The sequence below is a fragment of the Aedes albopictus genome, chromosome 3 (genome assembly GCF_035046485.1).
Source record: "Aedes albopictus strain Foshan chromosome 3, AalbF5, whole genome shotgun sequence".
Taxonomy (NCBI): domain Eukaryota; kingdom Metazoa; phylum Arthropoda; class Insecta; order Diptera; family Culicidae; genus Aedes; species Aedes albopictus.
This window is the reverse complement of record NC_085138.1, coordinates 85148351-85173491: the sequence shown is the minus strand read 5'-3', so window position 1 is coordinate 85173491 and position 25141 is coordinate 85148351. Positions and strand designations below refer to the sequence as shown.

At 40.1% G+C, this 25141-nt stretch overlaps 1 protein-coding gene across 3 annotated transcripts in view; it reads right to left on the bottom strand.

Annotated features, from left to right (window-relative positions):
- Positions 1-25141, bottom strand: part of LOC109404827 (relaxin receptor 2) — a 354324-nt gene that overhangs the window by 35453 nt on the left and 293730 nt on the right. For all 3 annotated transcript variants that reach the window (XM_062857075.1, XM_062857076.1, XM_062857074.1), the window contains one exon: positions 12799-12872. In XM_062857075.1, the coding sequence (XP_062713059.1) occupies positions 12799-12872 (74 nt within the window). The remainder of the gene's footprint in view (positions 1-12798; positions 12873-25141) is intronic.

The following is a 25141-nucleotide window of genomic DNA, read 5'->3' as shown; positions in this document are numbered from 1 at the left end:
TATGAGAAAATGATTTAAAATTCCTGCGTATAAACAATGATGTATTGTGTATGCATACAGAAATCAATTTCACTCAAATGCGTTACACGACAAATAGTTTGCTATAGCGATACTGCACGCCGCGGTTGCTAAGGAAAATTTGTCTTTGACGTTCCATGGCCTTGTTGTTTACAATTCGGACATTCTTTCATAATTTCATCGGCTTTCCTTGGGTAGTGTGATTGAATTCTAAATTTGTGGTTCGTCCTGGCTGTAAAGCGTGATAACAGGAAGGTTCAGCCTACGGTAGTAAAAATTTTCATAGAATTGCTATGGTACGACTTAGGAAAATTCGATGGAAATGTAATTTCTAATGACGTGAGTAAAAGAATTAGAAAGGGATTCTAGGAGAGATCTGATGCAAATCAGATCAATATTTGTCGAGATTTGTTGTGGGTGCCGGCGAGTTTTCGACTAGGAGATTCTGAATGGCTTTATGGGCTGGAATCTGGTGAAATTTCGGATAAATTGGGGTTTTTCCAGAAACTCGCGGGAAGGGAAACCTCCAGGAACTTCTTCCAGTATTTTTGCAGAAACTCCTTCTAGGATTACTTTTGGAGCCTAAGATCTTAATTAAACATAAGAAAGAGTCAAATCAATGTCATCTGACTGATCGCAGCAGTCCGCGAACGCGTGCCGGTGTGAAAATGTTTCGCTGTAATTTTTTTTTTCGTTTCCGCGAGTTTTCGATTTACGATTATTTGAGCCAATATTGGAATGTGAAAATTCGGCCGATGTTATGTCCGCGGATACGGTTTTACAGAGTGGAAACCAGGGTGGCAATGTTATCTTGGTAACAAAATCCGCTGAAAGTGCTGAAAATATCGTGCCACCGCGTGTCCGGTAGTCATAAAAAGTGCCTTGTAGTGATTAAATGGTCCAAACGTGAAAACATCCGCGACAAAGAAGTGTGAAAAGTGCGTTTACTGCACTTAGTCTACAGCCGCGGCTTGTTTGCCAGTGGAATTGAAGGAAAAACTCCTGCTGTTTCCCGCATCATTCCGATATCTCTACGAGTTACATACGAAGAGTGTGCAAGTTTGGGTCGCTTCCCCATGGTTCGATTCCGGATCATTTGGAAGACTCTTGGAGTTTTTATCTCGCGGTTCCACTCTGTGTAAGGTTAAGCATCGAAAGCAGCGAGAATTTCGTGATGTGACTGAGGGACGTCCGAAAAAAAATCACTTCTCAAGCGGATCTATGGATGGATTATTCAAATTCGGTGAGAACGTTTCATGCTTCTTTTTTTTTCAATTAAAATATCATATCTTACACCATGGAGCGTTTGGTACGGTATGTCCACGCATCCTTCCTCCCCTGTAGATTCGAGAAGTGATTCGATTCTAAGTTGAAATGAATTGAGATCGAATCATTTCAAAGAATCATCTTTGCGGTAAACACTACGCAGTAGGCCTGGCCGCTTTGACGCTTGTGACATATCTTCGATATGCTGCAAGCATCAATACTGACAAGAAAAATAATCGGGCGTAATCTAACCCGATTATTTTCCAGGATGCTTTCTTGTACTGGCTGCGTATGTGTTAGATAAGATTAGATTAGATTAGAAACTCCTTCTAGGATTCCTTTTGGAATTCTTTCAGATGTTCAATAGAAATCTTCCAATATTATTTTTCATCAAAGTTTTTTTTATGGAATTCTTTATTCCAGGAGCTCCTTATATGATTTCTACAGGGCTTCCTTGAAAAATTCCCTCAACAATTTCTTAAATTGGGTTCTTTAGGGGTATCCACATTATTCCATAATCGGAATCTCCGTCCAAAAATTAGTCGAAATCCAAAATTTTATCATTTTTGATGCACGGAAACTATTTTTAAAATGCAAGTTTATATGGGGAAAACTTTTTGTTCGAGATGGGCTGTCATTCTATCCATAAAAATAAAACCGGTTTTGTTTATTTAACCATCAAAACAAAGGTATTGCAACGCAATAAAATCGCAATATACTCAGAAAAATGAGATCTTTCTATTAACCCAATTGCTGAAGGAACATATGTTTTAATGGATTACTCATGGTGTTCCTTCTGAATTTCCTAAATCAGCTCCTAACAGGAGAAGGATAACATTTTCACAGGAATTTCTTCTGGGAAGCCCAGAAAAAAAACTTCTAAAAATATTCCAAAAGGAGCTGGATTTCAGGAGGAATCCCTGAAGGAACTTCCACAGGAATTTCAGAAGGAGCTCCTGGAGAAATCTTGAAAGAAATCGCGTGAGGAGTTCTTGGATTAATTTTAGATGGAACTTTTAGAGAAATCCAGATTAAACCTCTGGAAGAATCTCAGAAGGAGCTATTTGTAGAGTCTCAATGGAATGGAATGGGTTAATTTCTAAAAAAAAAACTCGGAAGAAATTTTTGAAGGAATTCCGGAAAAAATGTCTGAAGGAATCTATATAATAACTTTTGGGGAATCCCTGAAGATATACAGCTAGCACTCCTTGTGATATCTTAGAAAGAAAATTCTGAAAAAATTTCAGCAGGAACTATGGGAGGGGAGGGATTCATCGTAGAATTCTAAGAGATCTTAGAGGGATCCTAGCCAAAGCAAATGGAGGGATACCGAGAGAAGTTCCTGGAGGAGTCCCGGGAAAAAAATCTGGATGAATCCTAGAATGAACTCCTCAAGGAATTCCAGAAGAAACTCCAAGAAGAATCCAGGAAGGAATTCCTGAAGGAATCCGAAAAAGTACTCCTGGAGGAATCCTAGAAGCAACTCCTGCAGGAATTTTGAAAGAATGCCGAAAGATTATTTTTGCAAATTCTCATCGTAATAGGCCATTTTACCTCACGCAAATCTGACAGGAAAAGGACTACTTTCCCACACTAAATTAACAGTGCTGTAATGGTTCATTACAGCACTGATTTGCGTTGCGTAATGAACCATTACAGCACTGTTTTCAGTTTTGATCAACTTATTGATGCTTTCTGGACGCAGGTTTGAAAAATTGTGACAACTGCACAGTATAACCTGCTATGATCAGATTTCCTTAATCATGACTACGAACATCAGTGTGTGTAGTCTGATGAAAAAGTTTTGTTAAAAACTATCCTCAAGCGGTAATTTATTAAGTTGCAAAAAACGTTGTACGCAACTCGGTGCAGAACTCGATTTTTACAGCACTCATCGTAATTATCCAACTCGGCAAGCCTCGTTGGATAAATGTACGGCTCGTGCTATAAAAATCATCATTCTGCACCTTGTTGCGTAAACTACTATTTTGCTATTTCTCATCGTAATAGGCTGTTTTACCTCATGCCAATCTGCCAGGAAAAGGCCTACTTTCCCACACTAAATTAGCAATGCTGTAATGGTTCATTACAGCACTGATTTGCGTTGCGTAATGAACCATTACAGCACTGTTTTTAGTTTTGATCAAATTCTTGATGGTTTCTGGACGCAGGTTTGAAAAAATGTGACAACTGCACAGTATAACCTGCTATGATCAGATTTTCTTAAACATGACTGTGAACATCGGTGTGCAGTTTGGTGAACAATTTTTGATAAAAACTATCCTGAAGTGGTAGTTTATGAAATTGCAAAACAAACTTTGTACTCGTCGTAATTATCCAACTCGGCAAGCCTCGTTGGATAAATGTACGGCTCGTGCTGTAAAAATTTTCATTCTGCACCTTCTTGCGTAAACTACTATTCTTTGTGGGTTTCGTGGTCGTGCGAATAGATGCGTCTGCCGTCGGGCCGTTTCATAAGCGTCGGAGTGTGAATTCGATTCCCACTCCAGTCAGTGAAAATTTATCACTGGGTGTTTCGTGTGTTGTCCGTTTTCTCATGTTTGTGATTGTTCAGTTTGTGCAACCTCTGGTTGAAGACGGTGTAGTGTCTTTTTTTAAAGAAAATCCTGCAGAATTCTCGGGATGAATATCTGAGTGAATTCCGGAAGGAATTTCTGATGGGAACTCCTGGAGGAATTATGAAGAAACTTCTTTTGGCAACCCAGAAAGACCACGCTGACCACGCTGATAGACGGTCTGCAAAACTTCGGTTTCAGGTGAACTATTGTTACCGTTGGAACAAAAAAATCCTTGTTTGTACAGTTAAGTGTATATATATGTTGATCCTTAAAACAAGATACCAAATAAAGAAAACCCTAATTAAGAAAGAAATGAGACAGTATACCGAGGAAAGAAAGCAGACAATATTGAAAGGGAAAGGTAGCTGGGCATTGTTGCAAAAGGCGAGAGGTCTATTCCACTTTACCACTTAAGCGAAACGGTTCAGTGCACGTTGAACCGGAAATAACAATTTACCAAAGTGCAGAGTACAGTGGTTAAATAAGTGGAAACCGTCTAAGACGAATATAAGTTCGATCCCTCGACCCATCCAGCGAATCAGAACTGTACATGGCCCGTAGCAAAGCACAGAAACTCACCTCTCCACCCCCACCTTTCTTCTGAAGTGCTAAGTCAATGGACGGGTCATAAGGATACCATGCACCAGATCAAAACCAACGAAGCAACTGGTAAGGATGGTATCGCAACCGAGGTCATCAAGATGGGCCCAAAAATGTTGACCATCTCTCTGCATCGGTTGATAGTCAGGATCTGGAAACCGGACAGCTATCGGAGGAGTGGAAGTAAGCGAAAACTTTCCCCATTCACAAGAAAATCTATCTTCTCACATTTGGGATGTGTCTGTCTTAATCATCGTCTGTCACCTAAAACGAATGAGATAGTGAAAAGTTATGTAGCCCACAGTTTCGCAAGCTATGGGTCGCGACCCATTGGCGGGTCGCAAAAGTTTGGTTCGATATTGTAATAAATGTCTTCCTTAACGCAAACGTCAAATTATGCAGTAAAGTCTATTCGAAATTGACAAATGCTCTCCTGGAGAATCGGCAAATTTGTTTATAGAAGTGAGGTTCCTTCGTCACTTTATCCAAACATTTGCATCTGGCTTTGTCTGGACTTCTATTGAAAATCGATTCTGGAGCCATAAATAACTATAAGATAATTCCCAAGTAACACACATGTTATATATTAGTTACGACAGCGCAAGTTTTGGTTGTATAGAAGTTAATTTTACGTAATTCTAACATTACGTTAAAATAACGTCAAATAAACTTCTATACAACCAAAACTTGCGCTGTCGTAACTAATATATAACATGTGTGTTGCTTGGGTTAAAGATACAGCGGGCTCAACAACTAGGTACGAGCTGTCAAAGGAAACACAAAATAGGTTGAGCATTTTTAGTTGGATTTACATGCAAAAAATAGTATCAAATCATTGATACAGCTCAGCAGTTAGAAGTTCCGAATAATACCAGAATATCGAAAATCAGCAGAAGTTACCACATTTCGACAAGAAATCTTTGAACGTTTGGTAATCTCTACTGAATCATTTATACACACTTAGTTCTGAATTGCCTGATTGGTACTTTATTGATGGAAAAAGAACATCAGAATGGTTTCGACAGTTTCGGTAATCGAGTTTATTGAGGTTCAGTACAACTGTCAAAAACGTGTAAAAGATAAATAGGGTATGTGTACCATTCCTTGGCCTAATTTGCAAGCCGCCTTGGCAATTTTGACCATAACTCATGAATTAATATCACTAGAAATAATATGTTGACCCTATTACACACTCTAGGCAATGCATGTTTCTCCAATTGGAAGTAAACTTACGTAAATATTCAAGAATTTACTTAATTAAGCTGAAAAGATTCGATGCGATGGTATGCAACGTTGGTCTATGGTACAAAAATTGGCCTATTAGTGGATACAACGTTGGCCTATTGCTTTCCATGCACTAGAACCACTTATTATCTTATTTTTTTCAATATTTCTGCTGAAGTATTATCTCTGTTTGTTCACCAATCTTACTTTTAAATTACATTTTTGGAGCCAAATTTTGAAAAAACTATAAATAAATCACTTTAAGTAAAGTTCTTTCTCATTAAGTAACGAAAACAACGCAACCCTATTATTGTGTTATATTTTTACAGTCACCGTACACAAAATCTTTCTTCCTGTTCGTTCTTTTTGGTTCCTACGCAAAAAATGTTGTTGACGCCTTTTTATCGTTGTTTTTTACGTCACTTTACTGATGGGCCAAGATTTGGGTACATAGTGAAAAAAATGTCCTCAATATTCGGCCCACTTTCAATTTGTAAAATAGGTATTATTCGTTGGAAACAAATACACAAGTTCAAAATAGCGTCTTTAACCGTCGCATCAAATGTTCAGTTATTGAAAAGTCAATTCGAAATGTTCCAGAATCATGCCATTTATGATCATGTGTTTAGACTACCCACTAAGCCGAAGAATCATGGCGTCTACAAAAGTTAAACAAAGTGACATTTTCATTCAATTTTAATGCTCCAAAGTGCTAAAATTGAAACGAAATGTTACAGTTGTTTGGCGCATAGCTTTTCCGATATCCAGTTATGCGTGTTTGTTTGAGTTTTTGGTTTACATTGAGATAGGCCGAACGAGGGGGCTATGCCAACGAAGCATCCCGATACCCTATTCAATTTTTGATGAACGAATTCGATGTAGAGATTCCAGGGTATATCCAGTCGAAAATACATCCCAAAGGCCCAAATTAAATATATAAGTGAATACATAGATTAAACTTTCAAGAGGACTTACCTTTCAGTAATGCTAGTATTTTAAGGATCAAATAGATCAATAGATCAAAAAACTGGTCGCAGTGGAAAATGTACCCAACAGGAAAAAAAGGGATCAAATGAGAATTGTAAATTTTCCAAAACTGAAAAGCACTTTCTACCAAAATGATCTGCAAGGTAACAACTACGCATTCGAATAAGCCGTAAAGCAGACCGTATTGAGCATTTGAACTGTATGCTGCCTTACATAAGCAGTTCATGCTGCCTTACATAAGCAGAATGCATAGCTGTTTTAAACTAGCATAAGTTGTGCTGCTTAAAAGCTTTCTGCTGTTAATTAGCTTTTCAACTGCATGACGCGATTTCGCTTGAAAGCTTCTAGAATGCTTTTTAACTGCTTTTCAAATGCTAAAAGCAAAGAGTATGGGAGATACGTTATGTGTCTGACTTATGCATACTGTCTCTATCTTACAGAGTCTGTGCCTCTGCTGACAAATTTGTACATCTGAGTTGCTTATTCGTTTTTCCCTTTCTCATCTATGAGTTCCGCAACAAACATTACTGCATCTGGTTTGGATTAGGAACATGTCCATCGTCTCAAAATATGTGCCTAATCAGTGGATGCTTTGGCGGATCATACTATTATTCAAAAGAGGGAATCATTTTCCAGACCGAGCAAGGAATAAAAATGCTTTATGCACTCTTAAAACAAGTGTCGGGTCTTGTGGCTAAATCTGCTTTCCAGTATTATTCGTGATATTGGGGATAAAATCAGCGCACACCATCGGCACAGCTGAAGCATATTCTGTAGCGTGCAGCAGAAACTTGAGCAGCAAACATGATTGAGTAATGTCCGGATCGTAAGTTCAAACCACAATAACTACTAAAACATGCAAAAAAGTAGGGTAAACAGTAGGCCTGTGTCCACCTTTTCAAAAATGTTCTCTGATTCTCAAGTCTACCCCCATATTTTGATTGGCATCCTAAAAGAAGAACCTGGTCGAAATTTCAGCCAAATCCATTGAAATTAAGAGGTGCAACAAATAAATTTTGTGTTTTTCGACTATTTTTGAACTTCAAAAAATCATAACTATACTAAAACTTGTCAAAATTTAATTCTTTCGGTACAAATTGAAAGCTATACTTGTTTGCTGCAAGTTCTCCGAACAACGTATGCCAATAAAATTGTAGGAAAAATATGTAATTAAGACATTTGTAACCAGAAAAACCTTTAAAAGTTGTTTTTTTTATAGATTTCGTTCTGGAACACCCTAATATACGTATTAAGTTGGATTTTTCAAAACGGCATCATATTCCACAATGTTTTTTTGGTTATTTGCTTTTTTGACACCAATGCTGTAGAAGTTGAGCGAAAATTACTAAAATTCGTGAAAGCCAATTGTGGCTTAAAAACTAGCTTTTCAGGTGCAATCAGGTATAATGCGCCCCCACGAGACAAAACGTCCCCCTTCAATTTCCAGGGAATCTGAAATATTTAATAGATAAAATCATTGTATAAAGCTTCATATTCATGAGAATTAAATTTTGTAATTAATAAGTTTTTTCATAGTCACACACAAACGAGCAATATGCCCCATCGTCAGCTGGATAATATGGCTCACAGCCAATGCACTGCATCAGCAGATCTCAGTACCGATTTTTGACGTTTGTCCGGCTCGGATTCATTCGGTAAAGACATATAACCCCGTTGTTATGGAGCGTAATGCCCTGCTACAGAGGGGTAAATATACTAACCCGTTGTTGTGGATCATATTATACCGTAGCTGGGGCGTTTAACCCCGATGCTTTTGTGAGTTTTTGATTTTGTTGATTTTAGAAAAACGTTATTGCGGAATAAATGCTGTTGTTTCGTGCAAAAGGTTATTATCGAATTATTACCCGTTTACCCTACCCTACCCCCTCTCAAACACCTCCCCCACCCCCTCCAGCTGGACATCAGCTGGAGTGGGCAAGGACGAGGAAGCGGGAAAAGCGAGAAGTTTATTTTTGTTATGTTTTGCTCGATGAGGCGTTTCGCTTCTTTGGCATTTTGATACAACGTTCCTGAAGGGGCTGCACTCAAACAGCCCGTTATTTTGCCATAACCTGCTGTGAGGTAGCACTATAGGCGCATATACGGCCAATTAGCATTAAATGCCTTGTCGTGGGGACTACTATAATGCTGAAGAAATGCTATTTTTAATGCTTACTGGTTACCTGGGCGGGATACGATTTTCACGAAATCTGGTCAATGGGTGGGCTTTGCGGACGGCATACAAGCCAGAGTATTTGGAACCGTGGCAGAGCTGTACCAGTGTACACCCCCCTAAAAATCGAAGCAGTTAAGGTCGGACTGGTGGTAAGTGCGTCAAAAACAAAGTAAGTGCTTGTAAGCGAAGCCAAACATGACACGATGTAACGTTACAATGGACAGGGATACCTTTGAGGTAGTGGAGCAGTGGAAAAATTCGTCTACCCAGGATCCTTACTGACAGCTGATAGCCTGTCTTCGCAATCGCTCACTTACTGCAACATACGGGAACTGCGGGCATAACGCCCCCCGGGGGCAAAACGCCTTCACGCGATTCCATCATATTGTGGAGGTTTTCGTTAGATGCAAGCAAACTAGAACTAAAACTGAGCAGGTTAAGCCCAAGAACGGCTGATATTGTCAAAAGAAAACCTGGAAAAACGATGATTTTCCACATTTGTAAAGATTCCCTAATTTGCAGCGCACAGAAATTAAGACATTGCGCGCTGATTATATGGAATCAACCCATTAAACTACCACGCGCCTCCTACTCCTTCATTTGCTGCTGGGAAGAGTTCGATGGAGCCCCTTGGTATTTCACAACAAGTCAAAGCGAGAAATGCCAGCGGGCGTTTTGCCTCACCCAAAAAGACGTTTTGCCTCCTGCAGTTTTCCGGCACCTATAAAGTAACACTTTTTTAAATTGTGAATTAGAATGGGAAATTTTGTGGACACTCGGGCCAAAAGTTGAAGTGTCTTAGGAAAGGGAGTAAACAGCTCTCCAAGGCAGAATACGACTTTTAAAATAAGCATCATTTGAGGTTTATGACCACATATGCTTAGCCGGGGCGTTATGCCCTACTTTCCCCTAACTGTTTCCTATCATTAATTTATCGTCTCTATAACTTTCAGGGTTGTGTACATAGTCGCAGATTTTCTCGCAAACTCTTGCAAAATCCGTAGGCAAAACTATACAAAGCTTTAAAATAATGATGGCAAAACCGTGACAAAGCAAACCGCTCTCCATTTGTCTATCTAACCGTCTAGCGTGTGATGAACATGTTGATTCGGATTCCGCGGAGATGATTATGACACCGACGATGATGGAGATGATGTTGACGACCGAGAGGAGATCCCGCGGGCGCACAAACACACGCGGGAACCGAATGGCTGCGACGTGACGTACACGAGCTTTTCCTTCCAGTTGCAACGAATCCCACGTGGAAACTGCTCGCTTCTGCTTGCGGCAGGTTCAGCTTTTCCGAGTAGAAGTGTATAACAAAAACACATTTATATTGTGTAAATCTCTATGTGTAATTACCAGCATAATCAAAATTCTCTCATAAGGTATATAAATCACAAAAGTTCAATTGGGAGAACATAAAAATGAGTAAATAAAAGAATTGCAGATGATCGCGCAATTCGAAGTTGCACGGGAATCGGGATACGGTACTAGCTATTACTATATTTAATGTACACAATTAGAGAGTTCCTAGTAGCTGTACCGGCCACGTCCTTAGAATCATCAGGGAGTTAGGGGAATATTAGTTCATCTATCGCTGTTTCTGGACACCGCATATGCCGCTGCATCTACATAGTTGTTTCGGAAAAGAGATCGATTCCCAATAGAGTTGGAGAAGATGATTACCATTAATCATATTCGGGAGCAATGCACTCGTAAAAAAGTCTTTTGATACGAGTATCACAATAAGAAATTAGGATATGAAAAAATCTAGCTTGGTTCAACTCGTTTGTGCTAAAACTCAACCATCTTTTGTTATCCTCACTTACTAGGAGGGATCGGATCATGACTGGTCGTGGTCGGTAGATGAAGCAGCCCGCGGAAAGCTCTGAATGACATGTTTATGGGATGAATTAAATTTCAAATTTATTACCATAACTCTGATACCACACTGAGTGACTAGTCCAGACCGGGGCGCACCAAATGATAAGAGTAAGGGGTAAAACTCGCATTTACTTTTATTGCATTTTCCGGCATTGTGGGATGCTTTTCACTATGTCTCAGCCTCCCTGAAGGGAAGAGGGCGGAGTGGAGTTTCCACGCCGACGAACGAAAAGCAGAGCATATGCTTCGGATTGGAAGCGAAGGCAATGGGAAAATGCGTGCATGGCAGATTTTTATGACCCGGGCTCGATTGAAGATCTACTTAATTGAGTGGTAGATTAAAAATTTGACCGAGGACGACTGTTTTTGACAAAGATTGCTGGTCGTTAAACGCAATGGACCCTAACGGAGAAATGATTACTAAATACAAATAAAGATCATGAAATGGTGTATGAATAATTTGATTTCTATTGTTTTTGCCACAGATGGAGGTCTGTGATACATACATTCGAATGCTCCACCTATGAACAGAAGAAGATATCAGAATAGAGTATGGATTCATTGAGAGAGACAAATATCACTTTCGCAAACAGTTGTCCTTATTGTTTTGACAGCAGCTGAAGCCGAAAGAGCGAAGCAGAAATCCCGTATTGTCCATTGATTCTTTTCAAAGTGCAGTCATACAGGGGATAGACAAAATGATCGGGACAGGCAAAATTTTCACTTTCCAAAAAATGTTCAACTAGCTGTAACTTTTCGAAAAGTGCATCAAATATTCTCAAATTTTTACTGTAAGTTCTTCAACTAGTTGTGTATCAGTGGACAAAGTTTGGAAAAGATCGGACAATTTTTCACGAATTTATAAAGATTTTTGAAAAAGATAAAATTATCCGATAGCCAACTTTGAGCTGTTATATCTCCGGATTCAATGAACCGATTGCAATGAAATTTTGACCATTCATGACTTATATAATGAACTCTGGAAAACATTTAACTTAACTTGAAATTTTTAACAAGCGAAAAAGTTATAGCGATTTTATTTTTTCACGATTTTTTAATAAATTGGTCTATTTTTAATATGCATCCTATTACTTTTTCAATTTATTGACGGCTATGTTGTTACTTTCCTTCAAAACACATTTATATATAAGACATTTGGAGGGAATTTAAATGAACTATAATTTGCATCTTGAATTTTGAAACGATGTTGAAGTTTTGGATAATTTGGTGTTTTATAAGGAAAATAATCTAACCGTTGTAATTTTCTTTCGTGTTAAGAATTTTAAGTTGAGTCAAACGTTTTCTAAAGCTTATTATGTAAGTCATAATTGGTCAAAATTTCATTTCATTCGGTTCATTGAATCCGGAGATATAACAGCTCAAAGTTGGCTATCGGATAAATGTACCTTTTTCTTAGAATCTTTATAACTTCGTGAAGAATTGTCCGATCTTTTCCAAATTTTGTCCACTGATACACAACTAGTTGAGGAACTTACAGTAAAAATTTGAAAATATTTGATGTACTTTTCGAAAAGTTACAGCTAATTGAACATTTTTTGAAAAGTGAAAATTTTGCCTGTCCCGATCATTTTGTCTATCCCCTGTATGTAGGTGTACACTAGCTTCTACAACTTTTGTGGATGAAAATTTATGGACCATTGAACTGTGCAGTTATCATCATATCTAGCTAAAGGGTACAGCGCTGGGTCATGATACTTTTACCTCATATTCATAGGAAAGATGTTCGCGCACCACACAAACAGTGGGCACCAAATTCAAACTGATAGAAAGCATTGAACCATATTCGCTACCCGCGAGTGACATGATGTCGAGTAATTTTTCGCAATTTCTTCATCCACTCTACCAAGTAATCGATTCCGAAAAGTTTGAAATACGCCCGTGAATACTCTACACGCTCCGTTCGTTGTCATTCGTCAACTACCTAACAAACTGCCGTGGTGTAATGGAGGATGAAATGTCATCATCCACCTACGTCCTTTCGATCCGACATCACGCGCCAAAAATTTCATCAGTAACCAATCAAATACGCAACGCACTCACCTCCCAAGGCCACCAATTTGACGACAATCACCGGCATCCAGCAGAGGCAATCGGTAGCCACGATGATGGCGAACCTGCGGGAGAGGAGAAAAGAAATCAACTGTAAGTTTGTTGGTCGTTAACGAAGGAAGAAAAAGTGGGGGATTTCGGTTATAAGGGTATACGATTCAACTGGGTAGGTTTAAACGCAATAATACGGAATTCCACAAAATAACGGAAAGTTTTTGAATTGATATTGGTTTTTAACAATAAAACATTGTACACAAGCCCGTGAGCAGAAAAGGGATGGGGGTGGGAGGCTCGAGCTCAAACCCCTAACCTCCCCCTCCTCTGCGAACGGCCTTGATTGTACAGTCCGTCACTACTAGTGTCAGCGTGAAATTTTAAAGTACAGTTTCAATAAAATAAACATTCCCTCATGAGGGAGCATCCATTAAGTACGTCACTCTTAAATTGGCAATTTTTTACCCCCCTCCCCCCTTCGTACGAGTTTTTTTCTATACTTTCTACACTGCTTGTCATACTTTAACAAACTTCCTCTCACCCCCATGACCGTGACGTACTGAATGGATGGCTCCTGATAAGATTGCATTAATTATTAAAATCGTGCCAATACGCTTGTTATACATTTATCCAACAATCATTGTAAATATCATTTTTACCTTATATTGGTAGGAGTCCACTAATCAGGTGACCCCTAATTCATGGTGTTATGCGGCTTTACGCTTACCGTGCCTAGGGTTGAATGGTTAGGGGGGTCTCATAAAAACCTTATCGCAAACGGAGCCTGTGGAGTACCAGGGCACCCTCCACAGTATTTACCCTTACTGTGCTAACCGGAGCAATAGCGCGGTGGACCTTGTGTTTCTCCGTGACAATCAGCTACCCTTCTTCAATCTCATATTTGAGGCTGAATAAGGGTGGGATTATGAAGATGTTATTTATTAGTTTAAATTTTCACCTATATGGTTTCGCATTATGCGTTTTAAACAGTGTATTCTGTGCATCCTCGCCTTTGGCGCACTCAAATCGATACCGATCTGGCTTTATTGTTGCTGTTCTTTTTTATGCTGTGATTGTTAAGAGTTTAATCTGGCCTAGTTTTGGTAGTGGCTACGGTTAGGATAGCTCAGATCAATCTTCAGCACAAAAGAACAGCAACGACCAATCTTTGTAGACTTATGCAAAATGGTACAGCCCAAGTGGCGTTAGCCCAAGAACCTTACTTTCGTAAGGGGAATTTCTATCTAGAAAACCTTGTGAATCCAGTGTTTGCTACTTTCAGTGAAAATGAAATGGCAAACTCACGTGTCATGCCTCGAGCATGTGTGCTTGTCGACAATGCAATCGTTGCTACACTCATCTCTGAACTAACTACTAGAGATGTATGTGCTATCACAATCGATGTATCTGTTGGAAACCTCAACAGGAAATACGTTTATTGTTCGGTTTATTTACCGCATGATGAACCATCCCCTACGGATGCTTTCAAGCAAGTCATTGCATTCTGCACTTCAAAAGGCCTTCCGCTAATTGTTGGTAGTGATGCTAATGCTCACCATATCATCTGGGGCAGCTCAGACATCAATTTGAGAGGCTCCAGTTTGATGGAATACTTAAGTAGTACAGATCTTGGATTACTTAACATAGGCAACTGCCCAACCTTCATGGTATCTGGTAGAGAGGAAGTGTTAGCATGCCCGGATTAAGGATTGCGGGGGCCCGGGGCCGGAGCGAATGTGGAGGCCCCTCGGAGGTACAAATGTGATGAGCAAAATAGTTTTTCTTTGTTTCTGAACAATAAAGTTAATGTACAGCAAACATAAACGGTTTTTGTAGGGGCCCTAAAATGTGGGGGCCCGAGGCCCTGGCCCTCAGGCCCCCCTTAGATCCGGCCCTGAGTGTTAGACATAACCACGCCTTTGACATGCCTATATCAATAACATGGAGTGACAGTAGAGACATTACCCGAGCAGAGGAAAATAGCTCAATAATAGCATATTTTGATATGGAGAACAAAAAGTGATATTTGTTTGTTTGAGATAAGAGGTAAAAGTACTGAAAATAATATCACAATTTTACTTCTGAAATATCATCATCATAGCACATTTAGCTCTTCGTAAGATCTAGCGAATATCAGTGAGCTATTTGATTGATCTTCAAATATCATATTTTGCTTTTGGTTAGATGGTTCAAGAAAAAATTTTAGCTATTATTTTCAGTAGTTTTACCTCTTATCTCAAACAAATCAATATCACATTTTGATCGTCAGTACTTGAACTCTGACCGGGTAGGGGCCCATTTTCGTTTGATCAACACATTTTGGGCCCGTTATAACAAAAGAGATGTTGACAACAATGCCTGCCACTGGGCTGGACATAACGCTTTGCTCTAGAGAATTAGTTTTGAGCTGACCAATTGGCATTGACAGATGAAGAATCTTTACCTGACCATCGCTACATCTTCTTTGAACATTTAAATGCTACTTCACTAACTTTGCGATTCAGGAATCCCCGGTCAAAAAACTGGGATCTCTTAACTGATTTGGTTACAGCCAAATTTCATAGATACTCACCATCCATTGATACTTCAACTTCGATGATGGCGTTGATACATTCAATAGATTCATCATGGAATCTTTTGAAGAAGCATGCCCTCTACGGTCTGTGACGATCACAAGAGGAACCCCTTGATGGAATTCTGAACTGGCGAAACTCAGGAATCAATGTAGAAAGAGTTGGAACAGACGACGTTCGGCTGGTTCAGAGGCTTTCAGGTCGACTCGCAAGGCCTACAGGAGAGCTCTCCGGTCTGCTGAACCATCCGACCGCAAAAACCTTTGTACAAATGTTTTCGATTTGAGTGAAGTCAGTCGGTTAAACAAAATCCTTGCGAAATCTAAGGATTTCCGAGTGAATCAACTTTGTTTGCCAAATGGCGATCCGACTTCCTTTGATGAGGTAGTTCTGGAATGTTTATTCAGCACACACTTCCCTGGATGTGTGAATATTACATCTTCGGATGAACCTGATGTCTTTACTTGTAGTAATGATTCCCTGGCTTCGGCTCGGAGTCTTGTAACTACAGAATCGAATGAGAGAGCACTTAATAGCTTTGCTCCTTTCAAATCTCCTGGGACAGATTTTGCTTCAGAAGAGATTTGATTATTTAAAAAAAAACTTGTTTGCAGTTTTGCTACAGGGTATATTTCCAAATCTTGCCGGGATATTACAGTGAAGTTTATTCCGGAAGTGAGTCATGCGTCGTATGAAGAAGCGAAGAGTTTCAGACCTATCAGTTTGACAGTCTATTCTTCTGAAATACTTAGAACGCATTGTGGATCACATTCGTGATGTTCATCTGGCGAACGTGCCTCTTTATGTGAACTTACATGCCTACCTATCTGATAAGTCCACTGTGACTCTTTTACACAACCTTACGATATCGAGAAAGCATTCGCTCAAAAGCAATCTTGTTTGGGTGTTTTCTTAGATATCGAGGGCACCTTTGACAATGTGCCTTTCGATGCCATATTGGAAGCCACACGGAGTCATGGTATATCTTCAATGATTTCCAATTGGATTCACCAAATGCTCAAAACCGATATCTCTTCTCGACATTGCGTCTAGCAGCGATTAGGAAATTGAGTGTTTGTGGATGCCCCTAAGGGGGAGTCTTTTCACCGCTTTTGTGGAAACTCGTAGCAGATACGCTATTGAGGCAACTCAATAATAGCGGTTTTCCCACTTATGGTTTAGCTGACGACTATCTAACAGTGTTAATTGATATGTGTATCATCCGAGGGGGGCGACACATCTAAATCGCTCAATGGATGCCAACGAAGATGCATCTAGTTTTTTGGATCGGTGTGCTACTTGCAGATTTTCCTATCTACTTTGCGCTGCATCCACTTTCGATCCTGAAGAGCGCTGCCTTAAGATAGAAGGAGATGTGAATGGATGGGATGCGATCTTTGATGCGATGTACGAAAGCTTATCCAGTACAAAATTTGAAAAGGGTTTAATTTTTTTTTTCAAACAATTATGTTTTGGTTTATTAGCATATGTTTCAACTTATCCAGGGTAATTAAATCCAAAAAAACTTACAATAAATGCATATAAAAGCATCTATTTACATTATAGCTTTTGATTGGTTGCGTAATTACTTCTAAACAATCACAAAATGCATGAGAGTAAAGTTGGTACCACAAAAAGCGTTAGGCTCTCTTAATATAGTGTGATAATCACTAATGTTTTTGTTTTCAAACTAGGTCTGCAAGTTATCAGAAGAATCCTCCAGTAATTCTTTCCTGGGAGCTCTGCAGCTGTTCATTCCGCAGGATCAAGGTTGTTAACCGATAAATTATCGACAGTTAACTTAACGCAAACTCGATAACGATAAAGGTTGCTCGATAATCTTTCGATAACGATAACCAAACGATAAATCAACGCGAAGATCAACGTACCTTCGATAATTTTGCGATAAATCTAGTTACCCTAGTGACGGCATCAACAACAGTTCAGATCGCGAAGAAAATTTTTCGGAGACGTCGATAATTTCCACAGTTAACTGTATCGCCGATGACGTTTCCACCTGAAGACGTTATCGTTATCGACGATAAACGATAACAGACGTTAACTTTATCGCCGATAACGATAATTTATCGATTAACAACCTTGCGCAGGATCCTTCAGCAATTGCTTTCAGAAAATCCATCATGAATTACCTCCGAGAAACATTCTAGCAAACCGTTCCGAGGAATGCTCGTATTTTTTTTTCAGCGTTGCGTACCGGTCCTATTTCTTTGAGGAATCTTCTACTACTAGTATATTGTTTCAACAAGTTTTCCAACAACTATTTCCGGAATACTCTGTAATTCAGTCCAGCAGCGATATCTTGCCAAAACCCTTCATTGCGAGAACGCTTAAGCTAATCCGTCGGAGAAATCTTCAAGCAATTCGATAAGTAGAATCCCACAGTCGGTTTCCAGAAAATTTGTCATATATAACCGACAAGAAGCCTCTTCCAATCCTCCATTAGTTCCTTCCCACGAATCCACCCGCTAATACCTCCTCGATTACCTCCGGGAAATATATCAGACAATCCTGATTTGCAGAAACTCTTGAAGGAACTTCCGTAGCACTTTCCGTAGAATTTCTGGAAGAATTGATGGTAGAGAACCCGGAAGAATTCCCAGTATACTTCTGAAGTGATCCCCGCAGTGTCTGACAAAGAAAATTACCGGAATACACACATGTAAGATTCTTAGCACATAATTTCCGAAAGAAATTCTCCAATAATTATTAATTTCTTCCTGGAAGTTCTTCAGCTAGTCGTTTTGAATACCCTTAAGCAAATGCGTCCAAGGAATCTTCAAGCAATTTCCGTAGTATCCTCCAGTCGTTTTACAGAAAATTAGCCATCAATAACTTCAGGGGAACCCTCGGTCCTCTTTTAATGCCTTTGAGAGATTACATCTGACATTTCCTACGGATAAACCCTAGCAATTTCTTCCAGACAATCATAACGAAAAAAATCTTCCTCGGACTCCCGGAGGACTTTCGAAAGAATTCACGAAAATGATTCCGGAGCAACTACTGAAGTGATTCCTGAAGGAAATGATAAAAAATCTAATCTGAAATCCTCGCACAATTTCTGAGAAAACCTCAGAAAACAGTCCCTGGGATCACCACCGGCAATTTTTTGGAAAAAAAAAATCTTTGAGCTACCTTTGGGGAAATCAGGGGGGAAATTTACTTATTTAGGTTGCGCAGTTTGTTAATGAAAAAAAAACGGAACCCTGATTCCGAGGTACCAACAGTTCTGGCTTCTTTCTTTTCGGCAAGATTTCATTCCTTGGCAAAATTCCAGCATCACAGCATGTTACACCATAGCGGGACTTGTGATTGTAGTTGGTTCCGGCAGCTGCGCCTATGATTCGACGTTGCGTTTTTTTCACGTTTCTGGTTGTTCCGACGTGGCAATCTGGTTTATTTGCAAATTCTGTGAACTGCTCTTGCAATCTAATCCGTTGCTAGAGTACTCGTCGATTATGGGAAATTTTAGTGGGGCGTCACCTCAACCGGGTTATGCGGCCACTGGGTTGCTCCGGTTAATCCTCTTCCGGATGAGCCTGGTGGTGCTCCGTGCTGCTTCCCGACGACCAACTTTAGTTGCGTGGTCCTGAATTGATCAGTTTGACAACCAAATCTGGTTTGCCTTGTTTACAACGATCGCACCAAATGTAAAGAGATGCGAGTAGTTCGAAAAAAGATTTGAGGTGGATTTTGGATGGAAGCAGATGGCAGCAGATGGAAACGGATAATGCACAGTGCGTAAGATTTTTGGTAAAAATGTGAAAATCTGGATGTGTCGCCCCCCTCGGTATCATCACCCTTTTCGACCTGATGCAAAGCGCCCTTCATGCAGTTGAGGGTGGGTGTCGCCAATATGGTCTTTCGGTTAATCCGAGTAAAACATCTATTGTTCTTTTTACGGAAAGGCGAAACCGTAATGACGTTTGGCCTTTGCGTCTCTTTGATTCTGAAATCGATGTGACTGAACAGGTAAAGTACGTTGGAGTTATTTTTGATTCCAAACTTTCCTGGATACCTCACATTGAGTTCAGAATCAAAAAAGCTTGTATGGCCTTCGGGCAATGCCGGCGAACATTTGGCACAACTTGGGATTCAAAACCCAAGTATATCTAATGGATTTACACAACTGTGTTCGTCCAGAATCGGCCTATGGATGTCTTGTGTGGTAGCAAAAGGGCGAAGTGAGAACGGTCCAATCAAAATTAGGCCATCTCCAAAGGATGTGCTTAATTTCCATGTCTGGAGCGTACTCTTCAACTCCCACGGCAGCGCTCGAAGTTCTCTTTGACGTTTCCCCACTACATATTCATCTCAAACAAGTAGCACTTTCTTGCACTTACCGCCTAAGGGTACTCGGTTTACTAGAGGAAACTCCTGTGAACCGCAGCTCAACACACACCTCGTTGTTTCCACTTCTGGTGAATTGGGATAAAGTTGTCCTTGCTCCAAGTGATCTTACGATTGCTTGTAATTTGCCATGCAGGACATTTTCCACGAAATCCCCTTTCCGGGAAGAGTGGACATCTGGCTATCTGGAGAGAAGTATTTCAGACGGCATCGTATGTTACGCACTGATGGCTCCCTTCTCGAAGGTCGAGCAGGTGTTGTTGTTTATTCTCGTGAGTTAAGGCTGTATCAGTCTTACTCACTTGGTAGACACTGCACCATTTTCCAGGCCGAAATCTTTGCTCTTATGTGCGGAGTGCAATCAGCACTTCAGCAGCACGTAATGGGCAAAATAATATACTTCCGGTCAGATAGCCAGGCTGCTATTAAAGCACATGCTTCGGCCAACTCCAGGTCGAAGATAGTTATCGCTTGTTGAACTCAAATCGAGGAGTTGAACTCAGCAAACGCTGTTTACCTTGTATGGGTACCTGGCTATTCTTCCATCGCTGGAAATGAATTGGCTGATGAGTTAGCTCACACTGGAGCATCACATGACTTCATTGGCCCTGAGCCAGCTATTCCGGTATCCAATTGTTGGGTAAAGCTTTAGATTGACACTTGGGCTGCCAAACAATACTGAAATAGTTTGGATTCATGTCGTCAAACCAAATTGTATTGTACTGAGCCATCTCCAAGGGTGGCGAAGTATCTTACAAATCTGTCAAAGCAGAATTGCAGCATCCGGATTCCCGGATAAACTGATACGGTTGATCAAGGCGGCGATGGATCGAGTGATGTGTGTAGTTCGAGTATCAGGGACACTCTCTAGTCCCTTCGAATCTCGCAGAGGGTTACGGCAAGGTGATGGTCTTTCGTGCTTACTGTTCAACATTGCTTTGGAGGGTGTAATAAGAAGAGCGGGGATAAACACGAGTGGGACGATTTTCACGAAGTCCGTTCAGCTGCTTGGTTTCGCCGATGATATTGATATTATTGCTCGTAAATTTGAGACGATGGCGGAAACGTACATCCGACTAAAGAGTGAAGCCAGGCGAATCGGATTAGGCATTAATGTGTCGAAGACAAAGTACATGATGGCAAAGGGCTCCAGGGAGGAATAGCCGCGCCCGCCACCCCGAATTCATATCGACGGTGATGAAATCGAGGCGGTTGAAGAATTCGTGTACTTGGGCTCACTGGTGACCGACGACAACGACACCAGCAGAGAAATTCAGAGGCGCATTGTGGCAGGAAATCGTGCTTACTTTGGACTCCGCAAAACTCTACGATCGAATGAAGTTCGCCGTAACACGAAGTTAACTCTCTACAAAACGCTGATTAGACAGATCGTCCTCTATGGGCACGAAACATGGACCCTACGTGCAGAGGACCAACGCGCCCTTGGAGTTTTTGAACGGAAGGTGTTGCGTACCATCTACGGCGGAGTGCAGATGGAGAAGGCGAATGAACCACGAGCTGCATCAGCTGCTAAGAGAACCAACCATCGTCCATACCACGAAAATCGGGAGGCTATGGTGGGCGGGTCACGTCATCAGGATGTCGGATAGCAACCCGACTAAAATGGTTCTCGAGAGTCATCCGACCGGTACAAGAAGACGTGGAGCGCAGCGAGCTAGGTGGGTCGACCAAGTGGAGGACGATCTGCGAACCCTACGCAGAGTGCGGAACTAGAGACAAACTGCCATCGACCGAGTGGAATGGAGACAGCTACTATGTACAGCAGAGGCCACCCCGGCCTTAGCCTGATTGGTAAGTAAGTATCTGACCAACGTGCTTCTTCATGTGAACCAACATGCCTACCAATCTGGTAAGTCCACTGTGACTCTTTTGCATAAGGTTGTTTACGATATCGAGAAAGCATTCGCTCAAAAGCAATCTTGTTTCGGTGTTTTCTTAGATATCGAGGGTGCCTTAGACAACGTGCCTTTCGATGTCATATTGAAAGCCGCACGGAGTCATGCTATATCTCCAATGATTTCCAATTGGATTCACCAAATGCTCAAAAACCGATATCTCTTCTCGACATAAACCACGTAGACCAAAATTTGGCCATCTCAGAGCCCCACCACCCCCTCCCCCCTCGTAGACTTTTGCCCATACAAAAATTTTGAAATTTGTAGACTTTGTAGACTTTGGCCAGACCCCCTCCCCCCAAAAAGTCTACGTGGTTTATGAACGGCCCCAATCCACAGCGTTTTATTTTGCCGATTTCGTGCGCTTTTTTAATTACGTTTCAACCGATGATTTTAGCGATATAGTTTCTTTGGAGAAGTTTCTACATTAGACAAGGCGCTTCTTTTGACATAAAGAGTTGAATGATCAATCCACCTATAAGTGAGATGAAAAAAATATTTTTTCGAAAAATGCAGATAGACGTTTGATATCTTCGGCAAAGTTGTGCAACATGCAATTTTGAACAGCTTTGTCAAAGACGCTATAATGCTGAATCTCATACTTTACGAGATATATTGCGTTGTATGTGCATGACCCCTAGAAATCATATATTTCATCATAACTTTTTAACGGGATTTTTTAGATTTTTTGCGTCTTCTACAAAGTTGTTTGGAATGTAAAAATACATGTTTCTGCTGAACATCGAAAAACGCTAGCTTTTGAAATAAGAAAGTTATTTACAAATTACTGATTGTTATATGGTAACTTTGAACTCGTGTTACTTTTTTCGGCGCAAAATAGCGCAGAGAACCGTTTCGAATAATGAAACAACTATATTTCTACTATATGAAAATGGATCAAGCTTTTGTATGCAAGTGTATTCTTTATGTGTCGTGGTAAATATACAAACAGTTATAAAATATTGAAATTATTCAATAACTTCTTATATTAAAGAGATAGAATGTCGCAATGTTCAGCAAAACTGTGTATTGTATGTGAAAAATTGTAGAAAATCTTGGTAAAAAGCTATGATTATTTTAGCATATTAAAAAAAATCCATATTTAGAAATCACTCAGAAATTGATTTTTATTATAACTTTTAATACATAATTTTTACATTATTTGCATGTTCTGCAAAGTTGTTGATCATATAAAAATACACAATTTTGCTGAACATTGCGACATTCTATCTCGTTAAATGAAGAAGTTATTAAAGTATTTAAATATTTGATAATTGTTTGTTTACTTACCATAACACATAAAGAATACACTTGTATACACAAGTTTAAGCCATTTTGATATAGTAGAAATATAGTTGTTTCATTATTCGAAACGGTTATCTGCGCCATTTTGCGCCGAAAGCAGTTAGACGAGTTCGAAGTTACTCTATAAATATAAGTAATTTGTGAATAACTATGTAATTTTAAAAACTAGCGTTTTTCAATGTTCAGCAAAAACATGTATTTTTACATTCCAAACAACTTTGTAGAAGACGCAAAAAATCTAAAAAATCCCGTTAAAAAGTTATGATGAAATATATGATTTCTAGGGGTCATGCACATACAACGCAATATATCTCGTAAAGTATGAGATTCAGCGTTATGGCGCCTTTGACAAAGTTGTTCAAAATTGCATTTTGCACAACTTTGCCGAAGACATCAAATGTCTATCTGCATTTTTTCGGAAAAATATTTATTTCATCTCACTAATAGGTGGATTGATCATTCAACTCTTTATGTCAAAAGAAGCGCCTTGTCTAATGTAGAAACTTCTCCGAGGAAACAATATCGCTAAAATCATCGGATGAAACGTTATTAAAAAAGCGCACGAAATCGGAAAAATAAAACACTGTGCAATCATGTGACAAATTTGGTGCAATTTGATGAAAAAAATCGTTTTGTTTCGAAATAATATCAAGTACATATGTTATGATTTCGTATCGCTCTCTCGAAACTTTCCGAATTCCATTTTGTTTAATCGTCGACAGCATTTGAAATTTTGCATGTCGTTCTGATCATTTACAAAAATCTCATTCCGGATACCCTTAATTTCGGTGATTGTGATGTTTGATATGACTGGAATACTGTGAAGAAAGATTTGTGTAACGCATCAAATTGGCTTCTCGATCAAGTTAGAGACGAAAAATCAATTTACTATTTTATGATTCTTGTTAAAAAAAAAAGGTTGACGAGTTTTGTGGTCTAATTGTTACTACCGCTGCATTTTGCTTCTGTCTTCGGTAGATTTCGGTAGCCACCGTTATTCTGCTATATAATTGTATTCTGCAATGCAATATAATGGTTACAATATCGACAACCGACTAGTTTCAAAATATCGCTGAATGCAGCTTAAAAGAGAATTTTCAGTACATACAACATCCAACACGCAGCCACTTGCATTATTGTGACAGTGGCCCCAGATTACGCGAAACCGAAATTGTACTCCGGCAAATTGAATTTCGCATACCTACTCCATCGTTTCGAATGTACCCACAACTGCAGGAGAACGAAACGAGGAGAAACGATGAACTCGAGGATGATATGAAACCAATGAGAGTATATTACAGGTGGGGAAGAAGAAGAGATGGCTATGTATTAGTAAGGAAAGAAAAATGTAAACACAAATAGTGACGTCACTATTTGACACGCGTTCTTATGGGAGCTCGCTTTGATTGTAGTAGTGACATGTTTTGCACCAGACACGGATCTCACGCACACGAACTATCTTCTTCCCCACCTGTAATATACTCTCATTGATATGAAACCACAACCCAACCAAGCTCATGAAGATGTTTCCCCAGCATCCGCCGAACCGATCGAAGCAAATGGGTCAAAGGGTTCGGTTGCATCCCACTCGCTACTAGTCACAACTTTTCCGCCTCCTAGTTGCACCGCACCCCTGGATTCCGAGATTCGTATCCATCCATCCATTCGATTGCTTTTGTCTTGCGAACGATGCGCAATGTGGGAAAGAATTAAATTTAAAATGGTCAAAATTTCTGGGGCTCTGGGTCTTCGTGAAAGAATTCACACCCAAGGCACAAGGCAACAGAATCCCACATTCCCTTGGATTGCCGGCTGGTGGGTGCTGTGAAGCTCTCGAATGGTGCCGAGTACCTACTTGGCGGCAAAACCCCGGTTGGCATAAAGTACCGATTTACGTCAATAACCGGTGACGGTCGCGTGATTTTGTGGCGCCATGCTCGACTGGACTCCTGGGTTCGGTCATTTAGTGCTGAAGGAGCTTCTTCTCCGAAATAGTCAGCTCTGATGTTGGCGGTAGGTACCGACCGACCGACCCTTCTACAAAGGTTCTAGGTCAGACTGTTGGCTGGTGGGAAATGGATGTGTCTGGGCGGAAGAAAATCTCTCGATCGTTGCCGTGATGGCAGAAACTGTGTGAAAAGACGTCCATTATGGTGTGTACAAGTTGATACGAAAGAG